The sequence below is a fragment of the Pyxicephalus adspersus genome, chromosome 3 (assembly GCF_032062135.1).
Source record: "Pyxicephalus adspersus chromosome 3, UCB_Pads_2.0, whole genome shotgun sequence".
Classification (NCBI taxonomy): Eukaryota; Metazoa; Chordata; class Amphibia; order Anura; family Pyxicephalidae; genus Pyxicephalus; species Pyxicephalus adspersus.
In genome coordinates this window covers 44,447,394-44,459,369 of record NC_092860.1, presented here as the reverse complement: position 1 = coordinate 44,459,369, position 11,976 = coordinate 44,447,394, and the positions used below count along the sequence as shown (strand labels likewise).

Here is an 11,976-nt window from a genome sequence, read left to right as displayed (position 1 = left end):
CTTTGCCACTGTGAAAACCCTAACAAACTTTGGGATCCCTGCTGCTGTCACCAATAATGCTTTATTATCCTATGTACAGGGGGAGGATACACCTCATTCTAACTTTGCAGTCTGGTAACCCTTGTTGCCATGCAGCTTATCGTTTACACAGCAACCGGCGCTCAGAGTAGCCAGCCAATCACAGCCGGCTTCTGATGACCTCCTCCGGGACCAGTGATGAGCGGCACTCTGTGATTGGAGGAGATGGCGCGGTCTGCGTCTGTTGGCTGAGCCTGAAGAGGCGGGCTGGACAAGCGGGGAAGTGTTGTGCTGAGGATTCTTCCGCCGTATACTAGTCACTGCTCTGCAGACCTGTGGGCTCCATATAGAAGCTATATAGAAGGTATATATAAGGTATATAGAGGGTTTATAGAGGTGTATGATATACGGCTTCTTTACTTATTCCTATGTATGTGGTGTTCCCTCTGACTCCTCACTGTACTTGCTTCATGGCTCCTATAAATCATGGCATCTCTATTCACTGGACATTTGTTGTTTCTGTTTCTTGTATATTGTATGGCATTATGTCTGAGGGTATCGGTGCGATATATACAGGGCAGTATCCATAGACAATAACTTTACATTGTTATATTATACTACTGATAGTTTTATGTGTATGTGACCTTTATATTATCTGGTTACTAGGTTGGCATATTATAAACCCCTGAGTGTCCCCTCACTCAGATTGTGCTGTACTTCTAGGGGCCCATTCACATTGGCAGTACGGTTGTGTTTATCACATACTCGTGCCGGGAATCGGTGCCACTTGGTGGGCGGCAGCCCCATAGAGAATGAATAGGGACAGCATTTACAAGCGCTAAGACCGCTCACTGCCGCCAGTTGTCACATGTGCAGACGCTGCTTGTTTTTAAACCTGCGCTGCTGTGCATGTGTTTGAGTGGATGGCAAGGTGCCCACCGGGGGGACCCCGTAAAATCATGTGATGAAGAGGTAGATGTGAACCCACCCTAAGCGTTTTAAATTATTATTATTATTACACAGTTTTTTTATAGCGCCATCATATTACGCAGCGCTGTACAATGTCGATAGTCATGTCACTAACTGTCCCTTAAAGGAGCTCACAATCTAATGTCCCTACCATAGTCATATGTCATTATTGTAGTCTAAGGTTAATTTTTTTGAGGGGAAGCCAATTAACCTTTCTGCATGTTTTTGGGATGTGGGAGGAAACCGGAGTACCCGGAAGAAAGACACGCAGGGAACCTGCAAACTCCATGCAGATAGTGTCCTGGCTGAGATTCGGACCTGGGACCTAGCTCTGCACAGACAGTGCTACCTCTGAGCCAACGTGCAGCCATGAGGATTAATATTTAAAGCATACTTATGACCACATTTTTTACTTTAAATAAAATGGAAGGTAACCCTTTTATGTAAAGGAATTTTTTTAAAACACTTGGTAATTGAAGGGAGACGCCTCTTCTGTCTTTGAATGAGAAACCTGGAGCCTCCTGGGATATCCACGTCATGTATCCCAGGGAACTGGGGGCTGCTCCTTCTGCACATGTCTGATAACAAGCATGGGGCTTTCCACTAGTGTAAAAAAGAAAAAAAGTGTCAATCTCACTCATGCATGGAAGCTCGCCCCCAGATCAGGTGAGGTAGGAAGAACTCCGAAGCAGATGGTGGTGCCTGGTGTGCAGTTTGTGGTAGAATGAATAAAGGAGACTGGATGGTGTAGGACGTACTGGACTAGGATTGCAGAGAGATCAACAGCTTTCCACCTATAAAGTGTTCTTTTTTTATTTACTAATAGTTCAAGGGAAACTTTATCTTTGGATTAATATTAATAAAGTGTATTTATATACAGGTAGTCCCCGAGTTAGGGACATATGACACACAGACGACTCCTAGATACAAACAGGGCTTCCCTGCTCACTCATGTGCAGGAAGGAGGCTTGATGGGGGGAGGAGGGTAAGTTGCATGACTTGCAGAAGAAATCTTTTGCTAAACACTGCTGAGGTTGTGGGTGATCTTAGGGGTGAGCTCTTTCTGCAGCCTCTTGTAACTCTTTAATGACCAAGACAAACTGCAGTTGTTTATTTTTGCATATCAAAGCACAGCTTGCTCCAGAAACTTTTTTGCTTTGTTTGTGCTTAACTCACAGTGAGAATTTTATATGGTAACTGATACACTGGCTAATATTATGTTGAGACAAATATCTGTCCTAATTGCATTTAATAAATAATGTACATGTTCCGACTTACATACAAATTCAACTTAAGAACAAACCTACAGTCCCTATCTTGTATGTAATCCGGGGACTACCTGTAGTGCTATCATATTACTTATTAAATAGGATTGGGAGAGTTAGACCCACTGACAAGTTTTATGTTTCTAGGTTTAACATTTTATGGTTTTCATAGTTTTTTAGTGTTTTTAGTGATGGTCATACGCGGGTTGATTTTCCTGTTTGATAGAGTGGTCCATTTACTTGTTTAATATTAGATTCCTAATTATTTTGGTCAAAAGCAATCAATATTAGGTCTAGAGTCACTTAGAAAGTTTCCGTCAATTTTTGAAATGTCTAATGAGTATTTGAGATCTCTCAATTGATTTTGGAGCATGTACACCTAGGTTTATATTCACTCATATATTTATATCGCATTTTACCTGTTGGAATGTGATCTCTTGTAGTATGATTGATTGATTTTTGATCAATAGTTGATATTTATAACAAAGTCTATCAGATTGAGCCCATTTTAATGAGTTAAATTCTGTGTGGCTAGATTAGGAAAAGAATTCCCTTTTCTTTGGGGGAGAATTCTTCCTATGTTCTATGGCATTACCAAGCAGGACAATTGTCAAATAACATTCCTGCAGCAGGCTCCAACTCCTTGCTTATACAACTGTTCTGATAGGCTAAAGCTTTGAAACTTTTGACGTAACTCCTGGGTGCTATAGATCCGGCACCTGCTATGGTAATAAGATGTGCCAGGTATTCTGTTAACGAACGCTGAGCTTTGCACAGCAATTTAGCAGATGTCTCCCCCGAGTTTCCCTCATAACATGGTTCCTGTACATGGATTAAAATCACTTATAATGAAGAGCTGTATTCTACATCCCCAACTGCTTTCCAACTCTGTCTCTATAGGGCCTTAATACAAATTATAGGTCAAATGGTACATTCAAACATGTCTTTGAAGGCAAATGTGCCGGTTGTCTTTTTAATGCTGGCCTATACACAGGTCAATTTTTCTGGTAGGTGAGGCAGGACACATTATCATTTCATCATAACGACCATTAATGGATTCTGAATTAAATCAATCAAAAGTGATAAATATTCATTATCAGTTGTCCAATTGTCTGTTAAGTTTTCAAGACCTGTTCTGGTATTTGTTATACATAAGTATCTGCTTTGTCTAAGGCAATTCATAAGTCATATGATGCATTTTTCTGTCAACATTCAAATTAAGTTTTAAACCATGTTTATTTTATTTATTTATTTATCAAACATTGTTCATGTTCGCTCACATTTACTTGGTGTTTTGCATTGCACAGCTGTTTCCTATATCTGCCCACTGTCTTTAATATGCTCTTTGGAGTTCTTCAGGCTCAAATGTTGACCTAATCATGATCCTGACACCATGACTTATTAGAGGCAGGGTAATTTGCTTTGTTACTCACCTAGTAACACCCACATACCATGACTGATGATTGCTGATAAGTTGGTGGATGCGAAAAGCCAACTTAGCGACTAACCGCCTATAGCAACTTGAGCAATAATACATTAACGTTTCAACTTTTTTGAAGCTATGAAGAATGAAGCTAAAAGAGGGCCTTTTTATTTCATCTGATGAAATGTACTTCTATTGTGGCACTGTAAAATTTGATCTCCATACACCCCAAAACCATAAATTAAACCTATGAGTTTCCACACTTAACCTAAAGTGAAATTTAAAAAAAAAGTTTTTCCAGCAGGTAAGTAGGTTCTTGGTAAAGTTTTTATTATATAACCTGAATATTTCATGGTTCCTGGATAGCTACCACCCTCTGTAACATGCAGGTGGGGGCCAAGACAATGAAACTTTAGTGCGAGTGGCAGCACCCTGTTTAGTTTTTGAAATGTATTAGCAGTGTTTTTTTAGTTGATAAAAGGCAAGGTTCTGTATTCAGCAATCAGTTTTTATTCTCTTAAAGGGAATACCTTCTTTCTTTTGTCAGGAATGTAATTCCATTTTGGTTCTCCAAAAGGTAGTCGGATGAAATTCTTGTAATAAAAACATTTGTATACTGAACTGCCTATTAATTAAATTGAGCCTGACCTAGCCTGAAATGTTTTTAGGGCACCAACAATGCTGAAAGGATGCCTGCACTGTAAGATTGCCATTGCTGACTATTCAGGATGCCAGTTACCTGTCTGCCGCTATAGCATTTCAGTGTTCTTCTTTTTTCCTCAATGGTAAAATTTACTTTTCTCTGTATGCTTACAGTTGATTGTTTTTTGTCCAGCTGGCAGTCCTGACTGAAATATTAATTTAGGAGGAATTGGCCCTAGCTATATTTCACATATTGATCAAATCTCTTTTTAATTTTCTTCCAGCTTATTAGAGGTATTTGACCACTAATAACTAATAGGTTTTTAACTGAAAAAAACAACTCAGCTTTACCTTTGTAGATCCTTCAATCCCTCCGGAGGTTTCCTGGATCGGGTCCCGCGTTGTCCTGGTATTCTCCTTTGTCTTGGCCTTCTTAACCCTTCTTTATATGTAGATGTAGATGGGGGGAGAAAAAATGTGAACTCACATTCCCAGAAAGGGGAGCGAATTTCCCCTTTTTTTTTTTTATTAGCTTTGTGAAAAGGTTGTCTACCCATTTATGTAAGGTAAAAATGTAAGTTTTGGTCCGCTTTATAACTGTATGTCTTGTGTGTTGCTTTAGATGCCTCCTCTGTACCCTTCTATGAGTCAAATAATAAAAGACTTCAGGGCTGTTTCCGGGCTAAATACTTTCAAATAAATGTTTTTCTTCTAATTGATACTATGTTTGTCTTTATTTCTGTGTTTTGTTTTTTTTTTTTTGCAGTTCATATGTGGATACAAAACTTTTATCTCCATCACTTGTATTCAAAATTAAAAGCTTGAAAAATGGCAGCAAAGCAGAACATTCAAGAACATGTTTTACAACTGGAAGAACAAATCAGCACCTTAACTGAAGAACTGTCCCAGTGTCAGGTATGTTATAAAAAGTACAACTTTAAATGGTTACCAGCCAGAAAAGTGAAAAAGTTTAAAGTATATATCGGGGCAAGATAAAAAAAAATGCTGTAACATCATGCCATACATCTTGTTTTTAGTTACCCTACTCAAACCCTCCACTGAGGACATATTTCCACATGATGGAGATATGCCACCCCAGCAATTTTGGTCACAATACTATGATTACTATTTGAAATTAGTCTTTGAACTTAACTCAAATGTTAGAAGGTGACTTAAAAAGTGATTTGGGGACTATAGTCTGCCCTTTAAAAAAAAAAGAAAACTACATACTTCTTATAAATGTTTTCACTTATGACACGTTCCCACAGGCCCCCTGACTTCAGCATTTATAGTGTCAATTCCAGGTTTAGAGGTTTTGCCGTTAACTGTTAATTGGCAAACATGGGTTTTTTTGAGGGAATCCTCACTAATCCACACATACTTTGCTAACCTAATCCATGAACTGTTTTAGGTTTTTTATATTTGCATCAAACTACCATTTATTGATTTTATTAAACAACCACACATACATACATATAATCTTGTTTGCCTTGAAAAATCATGGTTTCCAGTAGTAAAAAGGTTAACGTTTTATGTGCTATTTATGGAAGAAGCAATAATTATGTTTTCCTTGACATTATGGACTGTTGAAAGTACTTTTGTAGTGCTTACAGTAGTACCTATTAAACCTTGGTAGTTCCCAGCTCAAAGGAATAATGGCTATTCTGTTGGCAAGGTCCTATTTTTATTTTACGTATTCCTGCTTTCTTGTGTGAGCGATTGAGTAAACAGGTAGCTGCCGTGAGTCATTACAAAGAACGTTTCTCATTCTTCCATAATCAGAATGTGCAAGAAGACGTCTGTGATCTCAATCTTCCAAACTTTCTTTAAACTGCCAGTGCCTGAATAACAATCCGGTCTCAGTGGTACGGCTGCGTGTCTAAGCGTCCCTCTTTTGTCAGTTTCCATTCCACAGAAACTCCTTCTTTAGCTGCATCCATTATTAATGGGGACAACACAAAGGGAAATTCTTTAAATGGAAATGATGAAAGGGAAATGTTCTCTCATTTATTATAATTCAATATGATGATGCGGCTGGTGGATGAACTGCTGGATCCGCTAGTAGTGAGTGACATTCACATTGCTCTAGTTTGTCTAATAGAGTGAGTTTTATCTGCAAAGCTTCCTGTGTTTATTCTGCTCCACGATAAAGCATATTCTCTTGCAAATAATAAAATTCAAGGAAAAGACTGGGTAAATCATTTGCTATAGTGTACAGCATATTGGTGATTTGTAAATGTAAAAAAGAAAAAGCTTTATTAGCATCCCTGTTCTCATTCTTCCCTTACATGGTTAGCCTGCAATTGTCTTCCTATGGTAGATATAAAAAAAAGTATTTTCCTAAAATGTAGTCTGTAGATTTAGAGAGGCAGAAGTGTATGAAAACATAACTAAATAAAATATGCACAACTTTGCTGAACAAAGCAATTACTAATAAGTAAATCTATGCTGATCATCTTTTAGTGTGCTGTAAACTTTAACTGTTTTTTTTTTTATAGGCAAATGGTTGGTATGAGCAGGTAAAACATACACAATATACTTGCTCTTTGGACCTTTTGTTTTGAAAAGGAATGTATATTACGTTTGAGTATTTGTTAGGTATATATTTAAAAAAGAAATATTGGTGTAAATTCTATTAATGTATGAATTGATGGGTTAAACCCTTTTATGAGTTTTTTTAGCTTTTCATTTTATGTGTCCATAGGGGAGCCAAATGTGCACATTTGATACATAACATCTGCTTTCTGAACTGCATTGCGACTAGGCGGTTGTGTTTAAATTGTTTAATCACAGTAACAGTAGACAACCCGATAACAACATTTCAGAAGAACCAACTGTGAATCATAGTGGTTGAAATGTTTTTTTGGGGGGGGATTGCTTTGCAGTTTTGCTGTATCACCTTGCAGTCATCAAATGAACTATAAATTTTGTATCACATCAAAGTGTGGAACATGATAAAATCTTTCCAAAAGATAAACCAACTGCAAAGTCTTTGATTTCACATTGGTCACCTGTACAAAAGTGGTAGGTAATTTTTTTTTTTTTTAAGTAGACATTGACAACGTTACAAACTTAAGTCTAAGTCTTCCCTACTCTATCAAAAACTCAAACAATATGCTTTGCCTTGAGAGGCACTTTATTGTGAGGGCATAGAATAACCTTACTAGAAACATTAAACAACTTTATTTTACAATCCCAACATCATAAATTATTAATATTATTACTTACAAACAAACTGTATTTTTAAAGCACAAGCATTATATGCAGTGCTGTAAATAAAAAAAGGGTTGCGGATGGCAGAAAGATACAAACAATGACACAGGTGGAGGAGAGGATCTTGCATAAAAGAGCATACAATCTAATATGAATTTACCCCTACAAATGGTGGCTGTTCTTCTATAATTATTTTTAAACACTTGATAAAACTTTTTTATGTTTGTGTGTATTGTTCAATTTATATTAGAGAGGAACTAAACTCAAAAATGCCTAAAACAAAAAAAATCCACTTACCTTCAATCCCGCAATGCAGTTGATCAGTCCGGAGGTATCTTCCATCGGGTCCTGCGTCGTGCTGGGTGCCGCCATCTTCGCCTCTTCTTCCTGGTTCTTGTTCCTACGTTACCCGACCCAGGTGTGAGATCGGGTGACGTAGGTTGTAAAAAAAAAATTTAACTTCTAGCAAAAGGCTCCCAACAGCCTCCTGGTCCATAGGTATCCCAGGAGGCTCTGCACTTCCATTCATTCTCGATAACCTAGGCAATCGAGAAGTTTTTTTTTTTTAAAAAAGGGGGTGTTACACCTAAAAACAAACAAACAGAATTTTTACCTTACATAAAAGGGTTGTCTACCCTTTTCTGTAAAGTGAAATTTCTGAGTTTAGGTACCCTTTAAATATTATATGTGATATGATTAATATGTTATTTATATTCACTTGCAAGCACAGCGGGCAAGGCTAATGTTTTCTCTTTATCTATGCTACTTGTAAACTTCTGGTGCACAGACCTGTGTTCTGATCAGCAGGCGTGAAACAAGTATGCTCGACAATCCTTAGGTATGCTACAGATTGATTCCTCGCAGGCCTGGACAGCTGGAAATCCTGCTTCCTGTGCCAATTTCAGGCAAGATGTGTAGCTTTCTTTCAAAAGATGTTGTTTGGCTTCAGCAACCATTCAGGGAGCAATTTTAGCATCTCTATTAATTGTGCCAAGATGTTTGAAAAGCTGTTTAATAATTAAGTGAAATAAATACTTCAATGCCAGAGATACTAAGGATGCCCATTCACAGCCAGCTTAGTGTATTGACTAGTAAAAAACAAAAACAAAAAAAAACATTTAACTAACCTCTTGATTAAGATAACTGGAATTGCTTCATTTTTTGAAGTAGCACATACATATAATAGAGATCTGAAAATATGTTTGCGTAATAAAAAAAAATTCTAAAGGCTTTAATTAAACAATATTTTTTTCCCTATTCATTTGCATCATATTTTTTTCTCAAATTACTTATATACAAAGTAAAGTTTTCTTGAATTGTGTATAAAGCCTTGTTTTTTGGTCTGGTACATAACTGATGTCCAATCAAAAACAATATAACTTCTTCTGAATATTGGTATTATTGTTTAATATGCTATGTATTTTCCTTGTTTCCTCTTGTGATTTTATTGAGGATTTTTTTTTTTGCTAGATCTTGTTTATCTGTTTACATGGTCCCATGTTGGTATACTTCCACCTTCATTGAGACTACAAAACAAATATCAAAATATTTATTCTAAAAAGCTATTTAAAATGCACACGTTATCCATATATAGATGAAAACCTATTTCTTATAATTTGTACAGTTGTTTTTTTAAAAGAAATATAAAAATAAAAATGTGAGGATTATAATATTTTAAAACTGTAATTGATTTTCAAAACATTTCTTAAAATCACAAAAGCAATAGAATAAAAATAAATATTAGTACATTTAACCTATCCCAAAAACAAAAAACTGACATCTGCTAAAATTAGTACCTTGCAGAAATAAACCCATTTGTTATCTATAAATTGATATTTTATTAATAATTTAAGGGACAAAAATGTGAAATTAAAACTTCGTGTTTGTGCAGGGGAATATGTTTAGTGAGGTCTTGGGACATCAATGTGTTGATTCTGTCTCTCTTTTTTAGTATTTACACCTAGGTGACTATAAACCAAAGTGAAACAAATTTTGTATCCTGGGGAACTACTAATATAAGTATTTTGAAAACCAATAATAATAGACAAAAAAGGAAATGTATACATATAGGAAATTAGTTAGCAGGTTGTAAATGCTTATAAATCTAGCAAGGGTTTAAAACAAAAAAAAGATTGCCTGATAATTTTAACCTAATCATTCCACTGTAAGGAAAATAATTTACAGTCAGTATGGATTGCAAATGACTACTAGCTTGTTACAGAACTGGTCAACGAAAAGTCTCCTAAAACCCTGAAGGTATATTGTGGAATCTACAGGAAACTCTTGCAGTAGCTGGTATCAAAGTGCATGCATCTACAATGGGAAAGAGATCGCACCAAGAGCTGCATGGGATGTATGTCAAAGGAAGGATATAGAGTTTAGTGCTAGGATGCCCGGTTTAGCTTATAGTTAGTTAGTGCCTGCCCCAAAGTGGACTGTTGATAAAAATTGTGGAGAAGAGAGTAGGGGTTTTTTTGTGGCACAAAAAATACAGTAATTTTTGTGGCACATAAATTATAAAAAGGACTTTCAAACCCCAAAAATTAGGACAAGGTCCACTTAAACCAACAGTATTTATTGGTTATGTTGCATTATATTGTATACATATTGTAAATTGTATCAAAATACAATATTTTTTTGGGCCACAAAAACCCTATTTCTTTGTATGTCAAGAAAAAACCCTTGTTGTAAAAAACAAAAAAACAAAAAAAGTTTGTCTGGAACATACAGGAAAATATAGCAGTCCTTCCAAAACAATGGGTCTGATTTATTAACCTCCCAACCGTTAAGCCCGTACTTTTTCGTATTAAAAAAAGTTGCAATTATCGATAACCCCGTACTTTTCTCACTCCCCACTTACCTGGTCCCGCTGTGCTCATCCAGCGTTGTGTCCGTGGTCCAGCGTCGATCTCCCTCTCCAGCGTCGGGTGCCGTCTCCTGGTCCTGCTGATCGTCCCGCGTCGTTCTCCTTCCAGCGCCGGGTGCTCTCTGAAACAAGAAGCCGGCCGGCGGAGGAAAAAAAAAGCCGGCCGGCTTCTTGTGCGTGCGTGCGTCGGCGCACGTTGACGTCGGCGCGTGTGCGGGAAATTCAAATTGAATTCCATTCATTCATTTTCTATTGGATTGGATACAGGAGTTTGTATTCAATCCAATACAAAATGAATGAATGAGTTTCAATTAAAAATAAATACAAAGTATGTATTTTGTATTGGATTGGATACAGGAATTTGTATTCAATCCAATACATAATGAGAGTTTGAATTTTGTTCTCATTTTGTATTGGATTGAATACAAAGTCCTGTATCCAATCCAATACAAAATAATAGAAAATATATTTATGTGGTTTTGTCTATAGGTATGTGACGGACACTAGGGAGGTGTTTTAGAAAAAATATATTACTATACAGTATACTGAATTATTGCATTTTCAGTATTTTTCATTTATTTATGTATTCTTGTTTAAGCTGAATTTTGTGTTTTTTCCTTTAATTTTATTAAAAGTAATTTTTTTTTTTACATGATTGTTGTTTCAAACATTTTTTCTATTCATTATATCTACTAGACCCCTATTCGGAAATATTTCTGTAAGTTACAGGTCTACAATTTAAAAAAAAAAATTTCATGAAAACCTGTAACGCTTTTGGTACAGAAATCTAGACATCAGGTGGTTAAGGCTCTCCAAGACCGAAGCCGATACACTTGATCAATGAACCTGGGTGATTCGACAAAACCTAAATTGAATTTCTTTTCTTTTGTTGTTTGTATTTGTCAGCAAATGTTTTTTTTTAATCCTGGACCAGATCCATTCCAGGTTTTTTGGATCACCTAGGTTCACTGATAAAAGTGTATCCTCTTCAGTCATGGAGACCTTTAATAAATCAGTCCCAATGTGTTATGACATTATTTGACGCAAAGTAAGGGCTGCATTACAGGGGAAGAACCCCATATCAGCTTTGAGGCATGGTAAAAGAAATATTATGGGTTGGTGTTGACTTGCTGCTTTCAGGCCAGATTAACATGTAGTCCTTGGGCCTGATTTGTTAAAGCTTTCCTTTTCAGTCTTGGCAAACTTTAATAAATTAGGCCTATTGAATCAGTTATGAATTCTTCTTCTTTAAATAAAAGTGTGCTTGATGAGAATGTAAGATATCTGTCCAAAAGGTGAATTTGAATCGTACATGGATCTTTTAACTCAATTATGGTCCAAAGCATGCTAGAAAAGCAATCATGAACGAAATCCATACTTTTAATTGTAGGGTTTTGATAATTGTGCATCCAGGGGTGGTGAAAACTTCACTTGAGAATGTTATGCAAAATATAAAATATACTATAATAAATATACCGATATAGCAACACCATTAGGCTGAATGATATTTTTGTTGTTTATATGATTTCTATTGAAGTACCGTGTTTCCCCGATGATAAGGCAGGGCCATCAAATAAGAC

At 36.4% G+C, this 11,976-nt stretch overlaps 1 protein-coding gene across 3 annotated transcripts in view; it reads left to right on the top strand.

The window, feature by feature from the left end:
- The first annotated feature begins 296 nt into the window (after nt 1–296).
- CNTLN (centlein) overlaps nt 297–11,976 on the top strand; it is a 155,907-nt gene continuing 144,227 nt past the window's right edge. For all 3 annotated transcript variants that reach the window (XM_072404404.1, XM_072404403.1, XM_072404405.1), the window contains exons 1-2: nt 297–382; nt 5,084–5,232. In XM_072404404.1, the coding sequence (XP_072260505.1) occupies nt 5,146–5,232 (87 nt within the window). In that variant the 5' untranslated portion in view covers nt 297–382; nt 5,084–5,145. The remainder of the gene's footprint in view (nt 383–5,083; nt 5,233–11,976) is intronic.